The 26,636-nt window shown below is 41.4% G+C and overlaps 2 protein-coding genes across 3 annotated transcripts; one reads left to right on the top strand and one right to left on the bottom strand.

Annotated features, from left to right (window-relative positions):
• Positions 1-1,004: 1,004 nt before the first annotated feature.
• clip3 (CAP-GLY domain containing linker protein 3) lies at positions 1,005-21,955 on the top strand. 2 transcript variants are annotated; one of them, XM_068584417.1, is made up of 15 exons: positions 1,005-1,102; positions 6,072-6,458; positions 8,275-8,414; positions 10,409-10,502; positions 10,750-10,911; positions 11,032-11,150; positions 11,330-11,566; positions 15,375-15,425; positions 15,619-15,754; positions 15,895-16,044; positions 16,214-16,345; positions 16,833-16,956; positions 17,043-17,110; positions 17,521-17,593; positions 18,424-21,955. In XM_068584417.1, exons 2-15 carry the CDS (start codon positions 6,089-6,091, stop codon positions 18,476-18,478), a joined length of 1,911 nt encoding a protein of 636 aa, XP_068440518.1. In that variant the 5' UTR covers positions 1,005-1,102; positions 6,072-6,088; the 3' UTR covers positions 18,479-21,955. The 2 variants fall into 2 exon arrangements, with proteins under 2 accessions (XP_068440518.1, XP_068440519.1); XM_068584418.1 differs by lacking the exon at positions 15,375-15,425.
• A 1,509-nt stretch (positions 21,956-23,464) lies between these two features.
• Positions 23,465-24,624, bottom strand: dharma. The gene is made up of 3 exons (XM_068584072.1): positions 24,318-24,624; positions 23,987-24,195; positions 23,465-23,551 (listed from the first exon to the last, which is right to left on the bottom strand). Exons 1-3 carry the CDS (start codon positions 24,622-24,624, stop codon positions 23,465-23,467), a joined length of 603 nt encoding a protein of 200 aa, XP_068440173.1.
• Between the last annotated feature and the right edge of the window lie 2,012 nt (positions 24,625-26,636).

The raw sequence follows: 26,636 nt of genomic DNA, 5'->3' as shown, positions 1-26,636 counted from the left end.
GCAGGAACCAAAGAGAACATGACCATGATGTTAGTCGTACACACCCTTGCAAAACTATTCTCCATTATTCACATGACCCTTTAACAACTACTTGTATACTTACATTTTTGTTTGTTTGTTTATGTGTTTATTATTACGCACGAAGGGACTCATGGGAGTCGGTGACGCAGTTGGCGTGGTCTACCTATTCGGTGAGTGCTGAAAGCTTCTGCAGAAAGGGTCCAGAAATGAAACAATAGTCAGGCTCGCCTCAGGCCAACTGATTATTTCCAGAGACTAAAGTGCTGCTCTGCCTTCAGGGACCCTCCTCATCCCACAAGTTAGCCCTTTTTTGGGATGAAAGTGTGCGTGTAAGAGGGGATGTGAAGCTGATACTCATGCACAAATATCCAAGTTGGTTTTGGGATTCATAAAATGAAATTGTGCGCAATATCCTCATTAGTACGGACCCAAACATTTAGTGTGGATCTTATAAACATGTGTTTCCAGGCAAGTACCACTTTGTAGGTTTGTCCTCAGAGCCCAAACAAAACAGGATTTCGGAGCGTCAACGCTTCCACTGTAAAGGCAAATTAACGTCATAAACAGAGAGCGCAAATCAAACAGTTTCGCGCATATTTTACTTTGACGTGTGCTTTTATATCACTCCGTTAGCAACAGTTACTCTCGCTCGAGCAAAAGTCCCAATTGCAAATTTTAAACCTGCTTGCTTTAAACTGCTCTTGCGTGTCTGATGCCTGCACGCTTCTAAGTAGATTTTCTTTTTGTCAGTAAGTGGGCGGACCCACTTACTATCGTATCTCTCCATCTCATTGTCTTATTGTCGAGAGTATTTTGGAAGTTGAATACATTTGTGGAGAGTGTGGTTTTTTTACACATCAGTTCATTAATTTTTGAAAGTGGTAGCTTCCGTTCATGCTTTTTTCAAATCAGTACATGACGCCAGAGAGAGAGAGAGAGAGAGAGAGAGAGAGAGAGAGAGAGAGAGAGAGAGAGAGAGAGAGAGAGAGAGAGAGAGAGAGAGGCGTCAGTGTTGTTTCCGCTGTGGACCAGAGAGAAGACAGGTTCACATCTTCCCGAACAACCAGCGGCTTGTTTTCAGGTAAAAAGACCAAACTCTGCCCTAACTGCATGTTTTCCGTCCGTGATATGTGATTGTTGTGTGTCGGGTTGTTTCTGAAGAGATGGAGATGCTGAGTCAGGGATGTTCAAAACAACCCGATATGACACTGCCTCTTCCTCGCGAGCATCGTTTGTTCCTGATATCTGGTCGATTCCGAAGCGGTTCACGTTTTTATTTATTTGTTTTGTGTGTAAGTGTTTTCATAATGTGGAAGCGGGGCGTTCCCTCCCCCGACCGCCACCCCTCCCCCTCCCTGCATATTGCCCTTTATACGCACATTGGCCCCCAAACCGGAGAGGGTTCGGTTCGTGTCCCAATCTTTTACATTTAGTTGTGATCGCAAACGTCTCAGGAAGCTTTGCTTGTGAACTGAGCCCGGTTGCTGCACGGTCCTGTTTTATTCTGCTTTATTCTGGGGATTAATGTCTCCGGTCTGGTTCGTTGTAAAATGGAGGCTGGATGGACGAGGAGGAAGAGGAGGATGCTGGCCTTCCTTACTCCCTCCGTCTCTTAGGACCTGCGAGTACACAACATGGCTTTACAGAATAGACGGTTTACAACCACCGATTATTGGAAGATGTGAACTGAACGTTCACATTCAAAGCATATTTAATTTGCAATAGTGCCATTTTTCATCCTCTACAATAGCATATCCTTGCTACGAACTGCGCTGCTCATTTGAAAGCCAGTATTGCAAATATGGTCTAAATTATATGAATACCGTTTGAACCTAATAAAGCTCACCCAAAAAGTAGTATTAATTTACAAATGTATCATACTATATAAATTAATAGTTTCCACTTCAGGGACAAACACAACAAAGTGACACTGGCAAAAAATACTTTGTGGATGAGCAGCAATTTAAATAAAACAAGTCTTTGACAATAACTGCAATTTAGCAATTATTTGATACAGCTGAAGATGAAGGATGGAAGCTGAGGATGAAGATGGTGGCCTCTCTGTTAAACCGTGTGCTCCACACTGTTTGTATGTTGACCCCAAACATGATGTTCACCCAATTTCAGTCCCGACTGTATACAGACACACAATGTTTCTCTCGTGTGTTTTTGATTTTGACACACACACGCGTGTTATGAAAATCAGAATGTTTTTGGTCCCTACACTGAAGGACGCTACAAGCTGGCATGCTAACTCTACAAGCAAGCAGCCTAAAAGCAAACTACTGCTGGTGGTTTTGGTTGCTTTGTGGAAAGTATAGTTATATTGAAGTTTCAGGTGTATTTTGTCAGCTAGCTCACCTCACTCTCAGTTACCACAGATGGCATTACAAATCATTATCCAAAATATATCTTTCTGCACTCTCATCCATTACTATATTGTAATCAAAGCAATGCTATCTATCTGTCTGTTCATACTCATAGCATTACAATATTGCTGCAATAACTCCATTTATTCAATAAAAAACATTTACTGGGGAAAACAATGGTAGGTGTAAGGTAAATAGACTTGTACTTGAATAGATCTCATCTTTCCAACAACTCAAAGTACTTTAATTCGGCCACATTGCATAATAATATATTCATTGTGTAACCTTACACGGTGTTCGACATTATAAATAGAAGTACGAAGCGCAGAATCCAGCGTCAAATTCCATGGATGTGAGAATGTACATGGCCATAAAAGCTGATTCTGATTCTGATAACTCTCAGCCTCATTTAGCCACTCGTAGAACCGCCTTTTTCAGACACGTGAAACCTTAATAATTTCCTGATTGTTTATATCTTGGAAGAAAATGTTGAAATCTCTTGTGATTTTCAGGCATCAAACCACAAACACCTGAAAAACAATTGGCTTTGGAACAAGGGACGGGAGGCAAGTTGAGGACTCATTTCTGCAGCACATCGTTCTTTTGTCATCTCAGCAGAACACGATTAGTTTCTTGTGAACGCAAAACATCTACTCCGAGAACAGTGGGACATTTTTAATAGATGACACCCTTGTAACTGATAACCTCTGTTAGCTTAAGGCTGAATTATACTTCTGCAACTCCAACTACGGCTGGCCACGCAGTCGGATTGATGGACTCGTTTTGATTTTTAGTTCCTGTGCGTTTTTCATATTCCAGAACAGTAGGTGGCGCAATGACCGTTAGAGTCGACATGCACACCAACGTTCACTGATATCTCCCTCCAGGAATTCACCTCCATCTGCGTGTCCTTATACTCCGTCAGACGGGTTATATAAATGCTGATATTTGTGGACCACTTCAGCCAAACGTTCTTTAACAGTATCCATTGTTTGTGTTTCTCCTATGGCTTTTAAAAACAGCGGTATTATGCTATGAAACCGGAAATGAGACTCAGAAAAGTGTGGTTAGCGGACCAATCACAGCCTTGCGGGCTGCGTACGGCTCGCATAGCTTTGACGGATAGTCAGAAATTTGGGGTGACGCACGCAAGCACGCAAAATGGCCGATTTGACCACGCAAGGTCGGCCATGCGTGTCTTGCGTGCTTGCATCTCTGCGTAAAACCGAGTATAAATCAGCCTTTAGCATGTAGCTGATGCTGCAGATAGGCAGTAGCAGAAACAAAAGAGCTGCTAGTGCAGCTCACACTATGGAGACCTTTTATATGCTTCATTTGAGGTGTGATGATTTCAGTCTGTGTGCGACAAGCCTCAGATATGAGCAGGCAGATGAAGATGGCGGTTACTGGTTGAACAGGCTTCTTTCTGATCTCTGGTGCGTCAATCATACCGCTATTAAGAATTTGGTTTCTTCTTCGTGACTGATCATGGTTAGCTGGCTATCGGCGAGTTAGATTCATAAACATTCATCATTGGCATTTAATCTTTCGCTTGGGAAAATGTATCAAGATAAAATTCATCTGTGTGTGTTCGGCTTTCTCTCCTCCCTCAAACGTGCGATGATGGAGGAGGGAATGGAGGTGTGATGACGGAAGGACCGCCTGCCGAATGGACTTCAGCGTCTGGTCCCATTGAAGTGCAGAGCTGATTTAATCCAATTATTTTGCAAATGTTTCAAAGCGTATGTTTCAAACGGAGTCAAATATTTTCAATCAACATTAGGAACTGTGATATCGAGGTTTTCAAGGTTCTGCTCATAGCAATCGATCACAAGGTTTCGACTTACCTTTAGAGGGCTGTTACGCTGCAAAACCTTTTGGAAAGTTTCGGAGTAATATTTGGGTTGGAATGTTTTGTTATAGGGATTTTCATGCAAAGATTTATGCCAATTTGTTTGGTTCCTAAAATTAATTGAACTTTTTTAATTCTTGATTTCACAATTGATCAAATTAATCATGACCATATTTGTGCATCCCTTGTGTTTTGAAGTGTATCATATTATGGAATGACGAGGCCCCATACAGGCTCTTTGTTTCCAGCCAAAACAAAACACAGATGTTCAGGTTAAACCAACAGCAGCACTTTTCAGTTATAGATTTTTAGATTAATATTTTTCTAGGATTTTACAAGATCAACCACGGGATCAATTATGATCTTAAATAAGTGTAAAATCATGATTTTCATATCTATGTCTCAGGTCTACAGCTTGGTCAAACCTTCTACTCGTTGTCTTCACATTTCTTGAAGCTTTTAGATGTTGCGTTTGTTACGATTTCTTTTGTGCAATTTGGACCACATATTTTCAAATCAAATTCACAGGTGTCATGAAATCAATTTAAACAGATCGATGTGTTTAATGTAAAGTTATGCTGGTGAAAATGTGTGACCTCCCACCAATACTCACGGTCACACATTGAATGCTACACACTGCCAAACACACGTTTTGCTATCTCTGCAACTACATGGTCCATTGAATAATGTTGATGTTATAACAAAGGGAATACTTGTGAGAATTGTTCAGATGTGTAAATATCAGTCAATATGTTATTGGTTAAGAGTAAATGAAGATGATGCATAATTTCAGGTTTGAAAAAAAGAAGCACTTTTCAGGCTGACTATCTCTTTTAAATGATGCAGCAGCAGGTTTAAACCTCTCCCACATGCACAATGTGAAAACAGTCTCTCTGCAAAGGTTGACTTTGATCAAGTAAATTAAATGAGTTTTTTTTAATGTTGAACCCTGTTGAACATTTCTGTAACAATGCAAACTGTAAAAACACGCAACAATGTATTCATTTAAACACATCTGTCAGGACGTGGCTGTCCTTTGTACCACATCTTTTAGCAGTTATTTCAAAAGCACAGAAGAACCTGACAGCTCTGACCATTCACCCTGGTCAGTCCAGCATAGTGGCACCTCTTGACAAAAATGAGTAAATAGATTATTTGAGATGACGTCTCAACTCTAAGGGTTTTTTTTTCACACCAAAAGCATTGTTTTATACAACGCATTGTATAAAATCTGTAAAATACATTTTCTGTGTACTTGTGATACTTAACACTCAATTGATGGCCATCAGTTTCAGGTTTAATCTAAAGACATATATTGTGTGGTTGATAATAATTAAGCTTATTAATGTAAAAAACATAAAAAAGAACAGGATGCAATTACATGCACATTTTTATATACATATAAATTAACAAAGACATGAATAAATCTAAACTACAAGTAGCCTACAGATCAAATCTAACCAAAAGTCACTGTTTCTGTGACTTCCTGTTTATTCTTTAAAGGCAGCTGAAAACTGTCCAACTTGACCATATTTTTTTCTCGCCACCCCTGAACTGCTCTTGTCTACTTTCCAGAAGAGGAGCAGTCCATCTCCAACAAACTTACTTTCTTTCGTGATTAGTGCATTGTTTCACACTGTGTTTTGCTCAAGTTTTCTCCCTGGCTCCAAGTTGGAGTCCTCTCTGGCTTCAATCCACGCTTTCATATTCAGACAAGCAGCCTATAATATACATAGACACGGCACTGTATATTGATGTGATTTGGTGGAGGATGTTGTGTTCCTGCTTAATAGCATTATTGAAAGTGTTCTCTCTCCTCTCTGACTCAGCTGCTGCATCCCTCACCATGACTAAAGAGGAGAACCTGGAGGTCCAGGAGAAGGAGAGGCACGACCGGGAGGAGCAGGACGAGGGCAAAGTCCAGAAAGAGGAGGATGAGGCCTTGACGGAAGAGGAGGAAGAAGAGGAGGAATATGAGCTAGAAGAGGAGAAGGAGGGGGAGGAGAGGGCTGAGTTGGAGGATGAAGAGGATGAGGGGGACCAGGAGGGGAGAGAGGAGCGGGAGGAAGAGGGGGATTCACTGGCCGTACAGGAATGTGCCGCTGATCCAGAGCCCGAGCCGCTATCAGTGTCCGAGTATCAGAGTCCAATTCATGAGCCCCGCCGACGAGCCATGGTGCACCCCTCTGCCCAGGCCCCGCTCCCCAAAGACTACAGTACGTTGTACCACCTTAAATACACCCCGTCCTAATACAGTTACACAACATTAATACAACACACTGCCATGTTATATCCCTAAAGACTATTACCGTTTGAGGAAGGGCGACTGTTCAAAAAGAAGTCTGGTTGTAAAGAAGTTTCTGAGAAAATGACTATCTCTTGACTTATTCCCTCAGTAAACATTGTAAACATGAGTTTACCGTCTCAATCGCTAGTTTCAAGTCTTCTTCAACACATCATGATGCTCATTGAAAGGATTCTGGTCCTATTTAGAGTCAGGAGTCAAGCTGGGTATGCTTTGGGTGTGGCTGTCATGTGATTGACAGGTCGCTTCCGCGCCGTTGTACAGACCGTACATGGGAGTTACACATGTTTGTCTTACAGCTTCAACCTTTTCACAGTGTGCTTTCAGTTTCATAAAAGTTAATTGTAACATTTTCGGTGACTCAGTTGTACTTAGCCCACCCTCTCGTGTCACCTCAGGGTGCACAAAGCCAAAATGGCAATGGTCAAAAAACAAAGATGGTTGCGGCCTAAATGCCGAGCTTCTGAGTATTTCAATTTCTTATGTACAGTCTACGTAAGGGCTGAAATACATCATACCACTTTCAATACATACTCCTACCCCTAACCAAAGTCGACAGGCTGTCATACCACGTTAAAATCATGTTGTCTGATACAGACATTTTGTGTATCGAGTCACTGAATACCACTCTATATAGAAGATTTCCTTGTCATGTCGCCTGGATATTTCTATAAAGACAAAATGGGACATTTGCATTTTTAAAATTGCAGAAAATAATACACAGTGTTATCCTCTTTAAATCATATCATGCAATTTGGACTTGTTGGCTTCTGTCCAGAGTGTTTTGTATTGTATGTTATGGATGAACAGTCTACAGGCAAAGTGTGGCCTCTATTCCCACAAAGCAACAGCAGTAAAAACATAACCACAGTAAGGTAACCTCAGCAGAATCTCCAATGCGGCTTCACATCTCTACCAAACGCACAGAGAGAAGCACGGAGTGGTAAAAAGTAAAGAATCAATCTAAATCATAGACCTCAGTGGATTGTCAGTGGACAGGATTAGCGACAGCTTTGATCGATTCGTTGCTCTGGAAAGCTCTAGAAATGACTCCTGTGTGGCCGAAAGGCTCATTGGTATTCATTAGACTAAATCAGAGCAGGCCAGCTGCATTACATACTGCATGTCCTCTCTATTATCCAGCAGTGATACAGAGTGATAACATTTTGGCTGAACTAAAGGCTTTACTAGTTTTTGCAAGATGGTTCATCCAAACACGTGCCAAGTACCTTTTTCTGTCCAGGCGACCATCTTCGCTTGTGAGGAGGGAAGCCCATGTGGAAGTGTCTTGCATTCTCTCTATTGGCCAGTGTGCTATAACAAAACAATGGACAGCTGATGCAGCTGTGACACACGCATAGACAGTATGTAACAAGTGGACATAGTCATGGTGACGTGACCCATAGATTTGAAGACTGCCGTTTTGAAGACTTGAGTTCAGGGTTTTGGCTTTCGCCATCTTGGATTACGGCTGTTGCCACCTTGGCTTTCTGCAACTAATGTACAGAAGTGACCGTTTGTGTAGCTGGTAGGGTAGAGACCTGTAACTCACCTTGTAACCCTAAAGCACCGCCTGCTTCATGGTGTGTTTGACTCTAATTAGACCATCATTTACAAAATGAGCATCATGCTTTATTGAAGAAGACTTGAAACTTATATACAATCTGATTAAATTTTGCAACCAGAGGAGTTTACAGCTAACTTTCTTCATCTCCATCCATCTCCAGCCTTCACCTTCTTCGACCCCAATGACCCGGCCTGCTTGGAGATTCTCATGGATCCCCGGACCACCATCCCGGAGCTGTTTGCCATCGTGCGTCAGTGGGTTCCACAGGTGCAGCACAAGATCGACGTCATCGGCAACGAGGTGAGAACCCATAAACACAAGCACCCTGAAACACTTCCATCCCTGTTTTGTGCAAGTTTGCTTATCAACTTCTCAAAGTCACAATTATGTGTTAAATAGTGAGACAATTCATTTATTTGGCAACTTACAGAAACATTCAATACTCTTTTATTGGTTTTAGTCATTTATAAAATAAGTTTAGCAAACCGTTGTTGATTCCACTTCTGCAATATAAATCCTGTTTTTTAATCCGTTAAAACCAATCTAACTTTAATTAAACCTTATTTGTATAGTATAGTACCTTCTGCATGCAGGTTAGTGCTCTGTGTTCTGCAACTGATTGAATATGAGAGCTGGCGGGCAACCACAAGAGTTCTGTATCAGTGTGATCAGATTTAACACAGGAGTATGTTAAAATAATCCAGCCTGCTCAGAGTGAAAGAGCACATGTTTATCTTTGTCAGTTTTTCAGATCATATATGACATGCAGGTTTCTTACCCACTTGCTTGAGGGAGGAAGGGGAAAAGGGAAGAAGTTCATGTTAAAGCTAAAGCAGCTAATTGTAAAGCTGCAGGGGCTAGCTTAACGCTGTGGCTCAAACATTGAACGAGTTGTGTTTAACTGCATTTCCGCATTGCCGGCCTTAGAGTCGGTATACACTTCTGCTCACCCCTCCAGAACTATGGTAGCTTTTAGGTGTATTCATGCCATCAAGTTGAAGATGTCACTTCAAAGTAAAAACGTGAAAGGCATTCTTTTTGGGCTACTGTGGAAACATGGTAGTGAAGTTATACATAAATTATATTTCCAGGGCTCTCAAGTTTTGAAGACAGGCAAGTGTGACATGTATGCCCGGGGGCCGTTGATGGGGGTGAGAGGAGGTGGGGTTGACGGCGACGACAAATAGCTTTAGTCCCGCCTGTCACAACGACTTACCCAGATACAACAGATACAACAGATACGTTTTTCGGATTGGGACTCGATGTAGCCCATTTGTTTTGTTTTTTGATTGGCTGATGAGTGGCAACTCATGGCGGACCTCCAGGGGATTCGGGGGAGACGTGCTTGATTCCTCCATGGTGAGGGCATCGCCACCAGGCCATGTTTGCACGCTGTGGCACATTAAACAGCCTTTTTTTAGCGTGAGAAATACGATGTGGCGGGAGTGCGTGACTTGAGACCGAAATGAGTGACAGTCACGCTCAATTTGGGACACTTGAGATCCCTGTATTTCTGCCAATAAATTCCTCTTGGCCATACACTCTGGCCTTCAACACACAAACAAAGAGACGCTGACCCAGATAAAATGGCTGTGTGGACTTCAAAACAGAGACGGAGCAGAGAGAAAGTGGTGCAGAGAGAGACTCGAGGGAATGTCGTTGAGGGTCTACCATGAGTCAGCGGATGGTTATTTGTTTGGTTGTAAATTTATTGTCAAGAGCTTCAGTTTCTGTTCTATATGTTGGAAAACCTATAAAACTGTTTTTTGTAGCTTTTCTCCGATAAGCCCAACACTGTGGCTATCGTTCATAAGTAATGAGCATCAGAGAGAAGAAAAAAAGTTGTAGATATGAGAACAATGTATTTGTCAACAGCCCAACAAATAAATTAAATCTAATATTTACGAGGCATTTCAGCTTATTAAATAGGAGGTTTACACTGTTTCTATTGGGTTTCATTTGTTAACAAGCTAATACAAATATTGAATACAATAAATAAAAAAATAAACTCATTAAAGCTGGATTTACAAATAACAATTAAAAAAGAAAAAACAAGTTTTCTTTATACAAAGATGTAATGTTTTGAAATAAATGATAACCTCCTGAAGCTCAATAGGAGTGTCTCTTTCCTGAAGCGATGACCTGATTAACTCTCGGACCTCATTGAGAGCAGAGGACAAATATGTATTTTAGATGTTGGAGTTGTGACTTTGACAACACTCTGAAGGTGTGTGAATCTGTGCTAATTGGTCTTTAAATTGTTGATCGCGTCTCCCTCTGGTTTAATGTCTCAGATTCTGAAGCGTGGTTGCCACGTGAACGACCGTGACGGCTTGACCGACATGACACTGCTTCACTACAGCTGTAAGGCCGGAGCGCATGGAGTTGGTAAGAGATTGATTTGATATGGATCCAGTGCATCTGACACTACCCTAATCAGCCACACTGCAGAATGTGTAGGAACGTAATCAGTGAAAGGAAGGCACACACATCCCGGTAGGGTTTAGTGAAAAGACTCCAAAGAACAAAGAGATCAAGTCCTACATCAGCCCAGTTCGTGATCTTGGCGGATTGCGGAGTGACAGGCGTGGGTTTCCTTCTGCTCCCCTGAGCTTGCTCTTCCCTGTGTGTGCAGGTGACCCGGCGGCCGCGCTCCGTCTCAGTAGCCAACTGATCGCTCTGGGCGCCGACGTGAGTCTGAGGAGCCGCTGGACCAACATGAACGCTCTGCACTATGCCGCCTACTTCGACGTCCCAGAGCTGATCCGAATCCTGCTTAAGGCCACCAAACCAAGAGGTATGCACACACACACACACAGACACACACACACACACACACACACACACACACACACACGCTCTCAAGCTCAGGAGGAGTGGTTCGTCCAGATGTGTTCTTCTTTTGGTTTCTTCGCAGTGTTGAACTCCACCTGCAGTGATTTCCACTATGGCACAGCCCTCCACATCGCTGCCTCCAACCTTTGTCTGGGTTCAGTCAAATGTCTCCTTGAGCATGGAGCCAATCCCATTGTCCGGGTAAAAACACTTTCTTTAACTTTACCTCTGCAAGGTGACAGTCAATTTGGAGCTTGATGATCATCATTTGTTTTCTCTACACTCCTCTGCTGGTTCGGCTCAATACCTTACTCTCTTTTCCCTCTGGTGGCCTGTGGATAATCATCATTAACCCCTCCCCTCCCCCTCTCTCTCTGCAGAACGATAAGGGTCAGGTTCCAGGAGAGGTGGTTCCCGACCCGATGGACATGACTCTGGACAAGGCGGAGGCCGCCATGGCAGCCAAGGAACTGATGCAGCTGCTGCTAGACGCCGTCCCTCTGAGCTGCAACCTTCCTAGAGCCACACTCTGCAACTACGACAACATCCCAGGAAACCTGATGCTGACCTCGCTGGGGCTGAAGCTGGGGGAGCGCGTGATCTTGGACGACATGAAGGTCAGAGGCTAACTGAGGATCAGGGGCGTTGGGAAAATGTATTGCGGGTATTTAAAAACAGCCGATTAACTTGGTTAGGACCATGAACGTTCAGGAAACAATCTCCAAATAAACCAATAATCAATCATCAATGCGGCTGGGCGAAGGATGAGCACCAGCTGCTCAAGAGGGCTGCCATGTCTGATTATTTCAGCTTGTCAATTTATTAAAATTTATGACAATGTATACCTTAATGAATAGGAATCAATTGAAATGTCCTTGTTGAGCTCTCATCTTTGATGCAAGTCCTCTGTAGGAAAGGAAGGCAACATGAATCCAGTTGGAATCGCCAATACGAATGCTCTAGGGTTCTGATTCACTTTCCAGAAAGAGAAAGGAAAAGATTACCTAGTTATGTTATGTTAAAAACATGTCTGTGAAAATCTCCTAAATATAGCAGTTCCTCGGTAGCCTTTAGTGAGTGCTTCAGACTCACAGTTGAAACATGTAATGCATATATGTCAAACTCAAGGCCAAATGTGGCCCGCCACGTCATTTCATGTGGCCCGCAAGAGCTTTGCCTTAAGGTCTGATTGTCTAAAAATAAATAGGTCAAAAGCATGCTTGGACTAAAAACTCCATTTCCCCACATTGCATGCCTATTGTGTTTCCCGCTACTAGAGCGCAGTGTCTCCACAGCAATGCGAACAGGTGTGTCCAGTATTGAATGCAAGATACACATATTCAAACTGGGAACAAGCTCATATTGCGGCACCGGCACCCAGCACCGCCGCTCCCATAAGGTTCACTACGGGCTGTGCGGAGGGCACCAGACCCGGAGGGGGAGCACCCCAAATTATGCAACAAAAAATCCTCGTAGGTATAATAATTATAATGCCGAGATTAGTATAAACATATTAGGCACCTTTTAGGCTTCACAAAACAGGCAAAACAAGAGATATATTTAATTGCTCAAAAAAAGTTATGATGGTGCCACCCCCAAAACAAATACACATTCAACTTCCCAAGCTTGCCGTGGTGTCCTTCTCAGTGGTGACAACGGGAGTCAGGGTCAGAAAAAAAGGAAAAAAAAGAAACTACGAAATGATACCTGTGCATCTCTTTCAGGTCAGTCCATGCTTAATCATTGTTAATTACAGGAAATGTGCGCTGCTAATGTAATGGGTATGCATACACCTCAAACTAGCTGACGTTATTGCTAATGTTAGCAGGGCTCTCAAGTTTTGAAGACAGGCAAGAGCGACATATATATCCCATGTATAGCGACATATATATATTGACGGCTCCCGAGGGGAGACGACGACAACAACAAATACGCGCCGCGACAAATACGAAAAGAGAAAAATATAACAATTAAGTGTAATCTGCCTGGCGCTTTGACTCTCCTTGTTACAGTAGCCTCTGCTGAGCGACGTTTTTCAAAACTAAAGCTCATTAAAACATACCTGCGTTCAACAATTGGGTAGGGACATCTAAAGGCTGAATTATATTTCTGCAACTACTACTGCTGCTGGCCACGCAGTCGGATTGACAGACTCGTTTTGGTTTATAGTTCCGATGCGTTTTCCATACTCCAGAACAGTAGGTGGCGCAACGACCTTTTAAGAGTCGACATGCACACCGACGTTCCCCAATATCTCCCTCCAGGAATTCACCTCTATCTGCGTGTCCTTACACTCCGTCAGACGGGTTATATAAATGCTCATATTTGCGGACCTCTTCAGCCAAACGTTCTTCAACGGGATCCATTGTTTGTGTTTCTGCTATGGCTTTTAAAAACAGCGGTATTATGCTATAAAACCGGAAATGCGAGACTCAGAAAGGATGTGGTTAGCGGACCAATCACAGCCTTGTGGGCTTGCGTTGCTTCGACGGATAGTCGGAAATTTGGGGTGACACACGCAAGCACGCAAAATGGCCAATTTGACCATGCAAGGCCGGCCATGTGTGTCTTGTGTGCTTGCGTCTCTGCGTAAAACCCGAGTATAAATCAGCCTTAAGTGGTCTTACTGTCACCAGCATCAATAGTGAAGTGGCTCAGAAGCTCATACGATGACCTAATTAGTGATTTTACAGCGAAGAAATGTAGACGTGTGCCTTTATAGAGCCTCCTAAAACTAGTGGAAATGCTTGATCCATACAGAATAGCATTATGGCTCTCAAAAATGATGACCATTTTTGTTTGTTTACCATGATGCTGATGTGGCCCGGGGTGAAAAGAGTTTGACACCCCTGATGTAATGTAACGGTTGACAGAAACAAGAGACACAGTGGTCATCAGTCGTACTGAATGACAGTTCCATTATGCATTAGTACTACACTGGTGGTTTCACTGGTTGCCCTGGATTAAAAAGCTTGACAGGGTGCTTCTTAGGCCGACTGTGACTCAGTGGTGGAGCAGGGTCGTCCTTCAATCAGCGGATCGGCAGTTTAAATCCCCGGCTCTGCTAGTCCATGTCGATGTCAATGAAATTGTTTCCAATGAATGGGTATGGATGATTAGTTAGAGTCCTGATGGTCAGCCATCAGTGTATGTGTATTCATTTGTATGTGTATGTGGGTGTGGATGGGTAAACCGGTGAACGGTGACATGTAGGGTTAAAGCGCTTTGAGTGCCCGGAGTAGAAAAGCGCTATACAAGTATACGTCCATTTACCATTCCTCAGTCATATATGTTGTGGTCGCAGCCAGAGAGGAACATGACCAATTACCAGCAATGTTGTTTGTATTTTAAAGTTGAATCAATGGACCCAGAGAACTAAAGGTACAGGTTACAAAAGCTTCCGTCGGCTTGAACCTGAGCCTCAGTTGTCTTTACCATATTCACATGAACATATGGGGCATGTTTGCATTTGCCTTTTATTCTTTACAGCCACGTGTTCTATAAGTATACATTTGCCTGTGAGGATATGAAATAACACATACAGTGTACTGTACAAGGGAGTGAGCAGGGGGATCATCCTTCTGAAATGTCTTTAAGCAAGACTTTGGGCTGCGTCCACTCAGGCCTGATTATCTCTACACCAACTTATAATATATGAATTATGTTGGTATGGCTGTATGTGCTGAGTCAATGGTAACTGGACTCGCTTGGATGAAACTAGGTGTGCAACATATTATTGAACCAAGTTAGAAAGTATTTATAGCCCTTCCAAAATGAGCTAAATGTTTATATGGGGATAATGGGAAACACTTTCAGACAATCAAAGGCATTCATAGTAAACCAGTCAGTAACAAATTAAATCTAATGTCCGTTTTAGAAACGGTCAGCATGGCTGGTCAGTTTCCATTGTGCATGCATCGTATCTTCTCAAAATTAATTTTGTGTTCACATGCATACACTCTTTTTAAAGAAAAAACCTTTCAATGTCAGTTTTTAGGTTTACTTACGCAACAAAATTAGGTCCAGGAAATGATAGTGATTGGGGTTAGAATAAGGATGTGTGTTCCATAACCGTAAAGTACATAAGTTACCAAACAAAACTATGGTACAGACACATACTGCGGCCTCCTGTGTGAAAGTCCTGTGTTTATTTGACCCATCCTTCCAATTAAGTCAGCTTGTCAGTGCTTTCTGCTGGACAAACGTTTTTTAAGGACGTAGTTCAATATCTGTACTGCATTGAACATTTCAACAAAAAAACTCTTGCTGTCAGTTAAATAGGTGGGTCATCAAAAAATCAACATGACATTTTTGGCGCTTTGCTCTTAGTGAATTGAAGCCGGGTTTGTTTTGTGTGATAGCTGCCTTCTGTCCTTCACACTCTCACAATGCATGAGCTCTGAACAGTGTGTTCTCACTGTGTAGCTCCAGAGAGACCAGAGCAGAGACGACAACCCGCCTGCAAACCTCAGACAGGTTGGTTGGACCGGGCGCCGGCCAGAAATGTAGACTAACTGAACTGACCTACACCCTACGGCTCCTCCCTTTCCCTTTCATAAAAATACAGCAGCTGACACACAGATCATCCGCCTCCATGCAACCTAGCCTCACCTAGTGAATCTCTGAAGCACCTCAAACTTCTAACTTCCTCTCTGTGTGTCTCTCTCAGTCCGGCACTCTCAGGTTTTGTGGCACAACAGAGTTTGCCAGCGGTCAGTGGGTCGGCGTGGAGCTTGACGAGCCAGAGGGAAAGAACGATGGCAGTGTGGGCGGTGTCCGCTACTTTATCTGTCCTCCTAAACTAGGTAACGTCTGCTGCCAGGGGGCTCGGGAGCCAGGGGGGGCTCGGGAGCCAGTCCCTAAAACACTTCCTTATTCAAGACACCAAGCAAGATGTTGCTGTCTGCCGGATTTGACGTTTCATTGAGTCTTTTTTGCCGCGTAGGCATTTTCGCCCCAGTGTCAAAGATTTCCAAAGCCATGGATCTGGCATCATCATCCGTCACCACCACCCCCAGAACTCCTCGTATGGACCTGGCCTCTCGCCTCACCGGGAAGGCCAAGAAGGATAAAGGGAAGAAGGAGAGAGGGAAAGGTAACATTGCTCTGATGTTGTCTGTGTGTGGAATATATATTAGCAAATGTCAAATATAATGTTTCTCAAACTAGCATTTTACAATGGAACATTTAATCCATGATTTCCTGATAAGTCAGGTGTGGATCTGTGTGATACAGTGTAATGTTTGTCTGGCGTGCGTCCTCAGCCCAGAAGAAGAAGTCGTCAGTAGCCAGTCTGGATCCGGATGGATTGAATGTGGAAGTTGGAGACCAGGTCCTGGTGGCCGGACAGAAACACGGCATCGTCCGCTTCTATGGGAAGACCGACTTCGCCCCAGGTAGATGGTTTGCTCATCATCTGAGGCTGATCTGAATCAAAAATATATAGTGGTTGAAATTTGAAAACTATTTTAATTTTATCATATTATCATAAAAATATGTAAAATGACAAAAACATTGGTTGTAATAAAGTAACATGTTGAGATTGTTGTGTTATTACTGTTATGGTTTTATTGATTGAGTGGGAATAGATCCTTTTAAAACACTTCCTTTGGCCTAACAAATGCTAAACTGTATGTGAACTAAGCTGCACTGCTGCAATAGTAACTAATGCTAACATGCTAACATACCATCATATTCCACTTTGCTATTAGAACCACCAGGTCTCCCTACTCATTATTATTTTTTTATCACTCGTGAAGAATCTAAGAATGATGAGACACTTTTGTTTCCTCCTTCTTCTGCTGGACGTTTCCTTCAGTCCTGAGAAGGTGACAGTGCTCCTGCTTTACTGATGTGTGACCCGAGCTATCTGTGTCCCTACAGGTTACTGGTTTGGCATCGAATTGGATCAGGCCACTGGAAAACACGACGGCTCGGTGTTTGGAGTCCGCTACTTCAGCTGCCTGCCCAAATATGGAGTGTTTGCTCCGCCCTCCCGGGTCCAGAGGTACGAGTTTAATCAAATGTTCTTCTTATGAGAAGTTCCCTCTGGCAGTATCTTCAAGTCTCTGAACGCCTAACTGTTTTCATCAGAATTGGAGGTCCTAAGGAAGGCTTCCAGAATGACAACTCCATGGTGAAGAAAGTCCACCAAGTCACCAGTAAGTACCACTGATCTCTCATGCTCTGCAATGAACCCCAAAAAATGATATGTGTTTAACTCATTTGTTCTTGTTAGTTCTTACTTCAGTGCTGCATTTATAAAGTTTGTTCTATTCGATGTGTTATTAATTATTTTAATTATAATTGTAAATTACATATTTGAATATGTGTTTGTACATTATGTGTGTGTAGCGTGGAGGGGGGCTACAACTAAATAAACAGCAGGCAACCCTTATTGTAAAAGGACAATGAAACCTTGAACAGTACCTCAGAAGGACCAACGGACACGTCCATGTAACTGGAGCCAGCGTCACTGGGTTGTGTTTGTGTTATGACCTCAGTGCCTTTTATATAAACCCTTAAATTATCACTCACAGACTGCCGCTTGTTCTTTGTTTGTGTCCTCCAGTGTCACAGCCAAAGCGTAACTTCAACACAATGCGCTCTCCTAAAGACCTGACATCTGAGAACTCCATATCCAGGTGAGATCACAGAGACTGCATTCTGACCTTCTGCCTTACAATAGCCCAAAATATTGAAAAGCCCCTTGAAAGTTTGTGCTGCATTCTTGTCATGGGAGGCGGGATGAGGTAACGATGGTTGTATGAGTATGATGTGGCAGTGGTTGAATATAACTAAGTAGATTTATTAAGGTACTTCAATCCAAAATATTTCCATTTAATGCCATTTTATAATTCTACTCCACTACATCTTAGAGGGGAATATTGCACTTTTTACTCCTTTAGATGTTTTATTTGTCAGCAAAAGTCACTTTACAATTTATTTAAAATGAGCTCAACCTCAATTGTAAGTGCTATGTACACTAGTAATAGTACTATCATCATGATAGTAATCCATCAGCATGCACTTCAACACTCACAGGGGACATGCTCTACCTCAAAAGACTTCAAGTTACTTTTACTGAAAAGCCATTTTCATTGCAGGACTTTACTTTTCAATATTCATACAATTTTACTCATCGGAGGTATCTTAATAAATGAGACTTGGCTGTGTAATAAAGCACTACACCTAGATGTGTTTACTTGCCCTGTACAGTGGACTGTAGTTGATGTGATCGAAATTTTATTATCAAGTACCATGTCATATGAACATGTTTGGCTTTGCTGTTTAACTAAAGAAATTACTTTAACTCCAATATGACATGAATACCTGCATCTGTTTGAGTTTTAATAAAACCACTGTACCCTCCTCCTCTTTCATCCTCCTCGTCCTCCTCCTGTCTTTCGTCTTTTTCCAACTTCCTTCTGCACGCTCACCTTTCTTTCTGTCCTTATCTCCTCTTCTCCTCCAGGTTGCTATTTTGCTGTTGGTTTCCGTGGATGCTGCGTGCCGAGATGCAGTCCTAACCGTGCCCTCTTTCTTCATCCTCTGCTTCTCCACCAGGCCCATATTTCCACTATTCTCTATCTTCATCTTTTCCTTTTCTTTGGCTTTCCTCCCTCTTCGTCTCTTCAGACATTCACTGTCAGCCAGACTTCTCATGGTGAAACCCCACCCCTCTTCTCTCGTGCTCTCAGCCCGAATCACTCTAATTTAGCCAGTCTATAGCAAAATTTATAGTGCCTTGTATCTGATCAAAATGTCCTGAGTTCCTTTCATGAAACTGACCTAAAGCAATCAACCTATAATGTTCGTTCTCATCACATCGCCGAAGCTTTGTACAAGTTGTCGCTTTATTTGAGCCAACAGAAACCACATAACATCACTTTTTGCTGCTGCATGTTTGGCTTTTGCTGCCGCGTGATTTGGGTCGCACCAATTTTTGGTGGTTGGCCACCAGCTGTAGCTTAAAATTCGGAATTAATGCTGCTGCTTTCACCCATGTTGTACAGTCACAACAATAACGTTTGCCAAATAAATTCCACAATTGCACATTACTGTGAGACTAGAGAAGCCACTCGGCTGCCGGGCGGTTGCAAGAGCGCAAGTAGAAGAACTGGTCTTCTGAAGACCTCACACTTAATGTCAAGAAACATTTGGTTCAGTGCTTCAAGTACTAAATTGTTGGCGTGTTGGATCTCCATCTGGCTGCCGCTCGTCTCACCTGAGACAAATACATTTACCCTAAAGCCGTCGTAACTCCAGACTGTGTGTCATCACCTGGATGCTTTAATCTCAGAAAACAGGGTTATTGAACAACTTTTCATTTTATATTTTATCATAGTGTTACAATCATATTTTTGGATCTTTCAAATGTATGCGACAGGCATAATTTAACCTTGGTTCTTGGTCTCTATGAAATGATATTTCCTGCTCTGTAGTTAATGCGATGCCAACATTTCATCTCAGTAAATCAGAGTTGATCTCTTTCACTACAAATCTGAGCAAATAGCTGTATTTGAGTTATGGATTCATCACTTAGAAAAAGAAAAAAAAAGATTCAGCCAACGTAGTTGTTAATAGATGTTGCAGCAGGTATTAATAATCATTGTATTGCGATTTACTTAGAGTTAAAATACACTATATTATGGAATTGCTGTCAAGAGCAGCAATCACACTGTAGTAAACCAAAAGTGCTAACAGACCCAAAACAATGACTTTCTTTGCTGCAACAAAGTGTTGTATATGTGATACTGATGTTTCCTTTTGTGTTGCTGTGTCTGCAAATAAGCTTCATTTAAATATCAGCTCTGTGTTAACTTATCAAACATCTCCTCCATCCTTCCTCACAAAGCCCTAAACCCTGGATCAGGTGTCCAGAGAGGCGCTTTGTCAGTTCTGCTGTATGCGTTTTTCCTCTTTTTTCCTCTCATCCCTCTTTCTCCATTCAAATAACACGTCGCTTCCCTCTGTGAATGTGGGCTTACGCGAAAAGACAAAACACAAGTAAATCTAAACGTGAGCGTGTTCGCTTGGTGTTGAAATCGCTCTCCACGTGTGAATCACTGGAAATAGCAATATGTAAATCATGTAGCTATCTCTGTGTGGAAGTACTTCTTGTGTTAATGTCTCTCCATACTCGCACTCAGGAGCTTCTTATGCATTTCAACAAAGTCCCAGCAAAAAGAAATTGAACATACTTTTCTTTCTTTATTTGGGGTTTTATGATTTGATAATTTGCCAAACTAAAGTTGTTGTTTTTTGAGAATACAGATCTTGGATTTTAATTTCATCTCAAAATTGGTTCTTGACCTTTTAACCCTCCTCTGGAAGACTGTCTCGGCTGTCGTCCTGGGCCAGTCGGGCCAGAGCTCGTCATTCTTGCTTCGGAACTCAAAGCAGGAATTTGAAAATGACACATTAAAGATCCAATGTTACGAGTCGTATTTTACGTAACTCTTTAGCTTTCTAGTTTGAGTTATAGAAATTCTCCTGCATGAATTGGTTATTGGAACTGTCCTTAATGTTCTGCAAAGCCTCATCTTAAGACGATGTGCAGATGACTCAACTTGACATTCCTACATTTCTACTATTTCCTTCTTTCCCCTGGCAGGCCTCTCCCACTTGAACAAAAGAGCCTGATGCATTAAAGTAAACCTACGTTTTGTCGTTCACATACATTTTTTATTTTACACAGAACATTTTTTCGCTCCAAATGCACGGCTGCAGCTCGCTGATCAATGTTGCAGCTCCACAGAGTCATTCTTCCCAGGTGAATATAGAGCTCAGTGGAGCAGTGATGGAGAAGCTTGCAGTAGAGTCCAGTACGTCAACATGTCCCAGTGAAGCCCCCGTAGTGTTCCTCCTGCTGTGTAATTGGGGAGCTTTTTCTGGTTTGGCCACTTAGTGTCACTAGTGAGTCTCTAGTGAATAATTTCAAAAACTACAGTTACTCGAGCATTCCTAATGCCATATTGTTACTTGATTTGTTCAACAGTGTATCAGGACCATTGTAAATAAAAAAAGATCATATTTCCAGAGCCAGAGGGAGGTATATTTACATAATTCTTTGAAATTCAAGTCACAAATATAAAAGGAAAAATAAACTTGGAAATATTATGTTTTTTTCTTAATCGAGCGACCATAAGTTCGCAGGGTTGGATGACCTCATCACAACCTGAGCATCTGATTTTAGAGTCAGCATCAGTGGTTATTGTGATAAAGTTAGTGGAAGGGTACAGATGTGACATTTGTTTTTCAAAATAAGATGTTGGGTATATACAAGGTACATACATGGAAAAAGGATACATTTGATAACATTCATCACAAAACATGTTACCTGTGACACCCAAATTGTGAGGAACATGTCTTTATCTTAGATCTTTGAGTTTTCTGATGAAAGAATCCTGTGGGTGACAAATACATTTCAGTCGAGGACATTTGTAAACAACATACAGACAAAGTCAAGCAGTTTCCTCAAGCATTCAAAGTGTAAAACGAAATTGAAGAAATCTCCTTGCTTTTCCTCTGAACATTACCCCGCTCTTTCATTATTAGTCTTGCTCATACACTGGCTCGAAAATGCCGTCGTATAGATTTGCTCCATTTAAAGGACTGTGTTTTTTTTGTTTTTCGTTTCACCAGTTTTAACATTGAAACTTCTTAAGTATATACAGTATATAGCCTATATTTTGATAACTTCCCTAAGTGTACTTTTTGTTCTTGGTTTTGTAGTGTGTGTGTGTGTGTGTTGCAGTCCATGTGTGTGAGTAATTCCTGTTTTAAAGTGAGTGAGGCAAGCTAAAGGCTTCATCCTCAGATACTCACTGCATTCTCTCTCTCTCTCTCTCTCTCTCTCTCTCTCTCTCTCTCTCTCTCTCTCCTCTCTCTCTGTATTTTGTCGTTGGGGTCTTTCAATATGTGTATCTTATTCTCAGCAGCATGGAAATGCTTCTAATAATAACAGTGACAACTCTATGGATATAATAAAGAATTTGATGTTGTTTTTCTACGTCTCCTTCCATTGCTTTTACTCACAGAGAACTATTTTATTTAAGTTTATCAATTCCGTAATTAAACAGTCGGCTAATACTCTCCTAAAATATGTTTTCCTCTTGCCTCCTTCCATCCTGTTCAAAATGTCCGGAAGTGTTCATTCATAAACAGGGCAGATTTGGGAGGTTCTAGTCGTGTTGACCCCTGAGGGAGGTAGTGTCACTGGAATAAAGAAGAAAGAAAATAAAGAGAGCATGCCATTAGAGGTGATGTTGCACTGTCAGACATCACAATGGGTGTTCCCCCAGACAGAGGCTTGCATATCCTGCTTGAGGAAATGCATAAAGAAGCATCAATCTGCCTCTCTCCATATCAGGAGGCTGTCTAAAGACACGCTCTCTCCCAAGAAGGGAGTCAGGTCGGAGACGCCTGGTTCCACTTCTCACCGAGTTTGTTGTGTGATTCTGAGTGTGAGTTATGGCCCTTAAAGAATCCTGCAAGTAACCTGTAATAAGATATAATTCTTATTTGAACAGTCTCTGAGCTGAAATACCTTTTTTGTTGTTGTCAGTAGTATATCATTTGATTATTATTACTAATGGGGGATATATTTATCTATATATATATATATATATATATATATATATATATATATATATATATATATATATATATATAGTGATATGAGACTAGATATTGCCTTAGATTTTGGACGTCATAATATTTTTTCACCGCATAAGGGCTGGGGTTCAAACTGGGATATTTGACTTACTCCATTGCTTCCAGTTCAATAAGCCGTGTTTTAACAATGTGGTTAGAAATGCTCATTTTAACTATTGTAAACACTGATCTGTAAAATAACTACAGCTGTAACATAAACTGTACACATCTGAATCTAAATGTAGATCTGACAACGCTTTGCTTTGAAATATGTTTTGTCATGCAGATCAACTTTTCTTAATTAATGTCTTTCCTACTAAGTCTTAGGTGTAAGTCACCTCTTTGGATGTTCACGTCAATGATTCTTTCATTGATGTTAATACACTCTGGCCTTTAAAACAATGAAAACAGCTTTGAGATTTCTACACTTATAATAAACCTATTAACAGGCACACAATTGTTTTACAGTCAAGAGATTATTGATGTACATGTGCACTCAAGGTCAGTTATTATAGTAAATAACTAATATTGAATTGTTCAAATGTGTGCAAACAGTTGTAATATTAAAAGTCTAACCCCCTCCCCTCCCTAATATGTATTATAATTACTGGATTTATCTATTCAATTTAAAATCAATAAAAATAACATGAGACTGACTTGATTTCAATTGCATTTATTTTCTAATGACTCAAAGTTACAAACCCTCATGGTAATTTCAATAATTTACATAAAAATACAACATAATTTAAAGCTAGAAAGGGCACTAAAGGTGACCTTTTGACCTTTGAAGGCGAAAGTGCCTGCACACGACACTGCAGGTGGTCGGGTTCAGGGAAATGAGGTGAAGCACTTCTTCTCTACTCCAGTGCTTTGGGAAGGAGAGAGGGATTTGACGTTTGACTGTGCTGGTGCTTCCTCCTGGCTCTGCGGTTCTTAAACCACACCTGAAAACACAAAGACAGACGGAGAGGAGAGTCGTTAGCAGATTTAAAGTTTGAATATCAAACGCAAAATTCAATCCCTATTGAGTGACAGACACCCACAAAAACGTCCTTATTTTATTAAGTCTGGGTTTGAGTCTTTTTTTTTAGGAAGAACAAATTAAATTCGTTATTATTAATAATAATAATAATAATAATAATAATAATAATAATAATATATATATATATATATATATATATATATATATATATATATATATATATATATATATATATATATATATATATAAAATATTTCCCCGCATTATAGTAAAACAAATATTCTCGGGATATCTTGGAAGATTAGTGGGTAAAATGCAACCGGAAACATTTTACACATCATAGAGGGGTTTTACGCATCCGTCTCTTTCCCACAATGAGTCGTTCCGTCGGACTCACCCTGACAGTCTCCTCGCTCAACCCGCTGCTCCTCGCCAGCTCTGCGCGCGCTGCTATGGTCGGGTGGTCGGTGAGCTCGAACAGCGACTCGAGCCGCTTGGTCTGGCTGTCGGTGAACACCGTCCTCATCCGGGCCTTCTGGCGCGGCTGCGGCTCCGCGGACAGCCCGACTGGACGGTAACCACTGAACTCCGACAACTGCTGAGCATCTGGTGAAAAGTCAAGTCATCAAAATGTATGAACTAAAACTAACATTTAAATTTGTCAAAAATAAATCTAAATTAAAGTACAAGTTTAGCTATGCAAACATTTGAAGTTGAAATAGAAATACCTGCTACATCGTGGCCGCTGAAGTGCACGTAAACTCCAGGATTTGGGTAAATGCTAGAGAGCTCCGTGTGATGGAGGCCAGCTCTGTACGGGTAGAACCCCTCGCCGAAGCCCATCCCTCGGTACTGCAGACAGCCCGGCGCTGGGGCAGAAGCAGGAGGCCAGAGGTCACCGGAGTCCCGACTGAACACGGCAGGGACCCCCTGGAGGTACAAGCCCGGTGAAAACTCCATCCTTGACGGCCTGTGGCCGAATTGCGAGGAAAGGATGCGCTCGATGCTGAAGTTCGACACTCTGCTCCCGTCCATGATGCCCAGAAGCTACTGGACCTTAGAGGAGGACCTGTGGGTCCCGCTTTAAACCGAGTCCATCAAACACCTGACACCTTTAACATGCTAATGCGGCTTCAATCAGTCAGATGGCTTCACGTCAATCAGACATGAAACGAGATCTGGACTTTGATTTGAACTCTTGAACCTGATCCTGTGAACGGGAGGATGACGACATGATAGGACTGCCGATGGAAACTCTTTATTTAAAGTGGAGGCAGTTGTTTGGTTCAATTGATTATCACATCGGGTGTTAACTTGCACTTCACTTCAAACACCTTGGTGCCGACGTCATGAGCAGAGATTCACGAACGCCAGGATGACGTGCACGCGCACGTTGTTCATCGAAAATACTTTTATTTGGTTCCATGTGGGTGTAAACATGTTTTTTTTTCTTAATTATATGTAGGTCTGTTTATTAATAAACATATGATACAAATTTTATACTTAAAGGAAATATATAATCAACAAAAATAGAAATATGAAAATAAGATGGAATAGAGTACATAGAATGACAAGAAAACCCACAGAATAATTATAATCATAATAACAATTTAGCAAATATTTCAGCCATATATTGTGTTCTGTGATATGGGATTTAAAAGCTGTTTTTTTTTTAAAAAAAAAAGAGGAAACAATTACATGTTATAATCTTAAAAGTATTAGTTGTCCTCTGCAGTTTGAGGATGTTTTAATGAAACGTAACAGCAGACTTAATAAAACACATGCAGAGTAAATGGAAACTAGCTTTTACAAAAGTGAGAAACATTCACCCGTGGCCTAATATCAAGACAATCTGCTACCAGTCTGACAATATGGAGAACCTCAAGGGTCATTAAGGGACTATTTATGTGACTGCGGGGCAGCTGCTGGATATCTGGGCCAAAACCTGTTTGCTCTCCACTTGGACTGTTTACCTGCATCCACTACAGAGGATTTGTTGTGATCAATACTGCTCGGACTACTAACAGAAAGCACAATGCTGCCTATCCCAAAATGTTGTCCTGTTGCTGACAGATTCATGCATGATAATTGAAAATCAGTTTTAACGAATGCAGAATCTGTTCATCACATTCTGACCAAATGAAACAAACGTTTATGTTGTTCTCTGTCACCACCGTCTGCTTTTTTTAATATTTGTGTTCAAGATGATCTGAATTATTTTATGGTGTAAAGAACAAACACACTAATTCCTTCCCATATACTGTCATCTTAATACTTTTAATATGTTACAGTTTATTTACACTTTAAAAAAGGGAACGTACACAGGCTTGCCTATTTTCATTTAGTCAATCCTCACAGTTGTATCATTTAAATGTACGGCAAGGGAAACACAGTAATGTCTAAAGTTAGAAGAACACTATAAGAATAAAATGCAGGAAATTTAAATATGATCTTATGTTAATTGTGATTGGGTTCCAGTGATGTGACGTGAGCTCTTACGGAAGAGGTCAGGGATAAACAGCATCAATCCTCTCTTTGAACTCTCATCTGATTGATCGTTAATAGTCATGAAAGGACGGAAAAGAAACAACAGCACATTACCTGACATCCTCACGCTGAAGATCAAAGAGCACATTTAGATATTTAAATATTACAATCACCTTTTTCAGTCAGGCTCAGTATGAAAACATGAAAGGTCAGTAAAGACCCCTAACGATTGTATCAGTCTATCAGGTCAGTGTGAGGTCAAACGTCAGTGTTTAATTAAAATCATATATGTAATATATAAGACAATAAGCTGCAGGTTATTGACTTGTACCTAATTGTACCAAACCATTTTTAGAATGCACTGTTCTGCAGACAGGTTTGAACTAAGACATTAGTTTTAACAGTTTTATAATCGTGTCTGCCTCATTGGACATTCACAATAACACTCAGTTCACTAGTTGCATGTCTTATATTGGCCACATAGACAATCAAGGATAACTAGTCATCTAACTCTCCACCAGAAAGCAACATTTTGAACTATTGCTTTACATCTATCTCTG

This window comes from Clinocottus analis, unplaced genomic scaffold (assembly GCF_023055335.1).
Source record: "Clinocottus analis isolate CAN_PGR_092001 unplaced genomic scaffold, fCliAna1.0.p SCAF_2, whole genome shotgun sequence".
NCBI lineage: Eukaryota > Metazoa > Chordata > Actinopteri > Perciformes > Cottidae > Clinocottus > Clinocottus analis.
The sequence above is the reverse complement of the archived record's forward strand: the minus strand, read 5'-3'. Positions and strand labels throughout refer to the sequence as shown.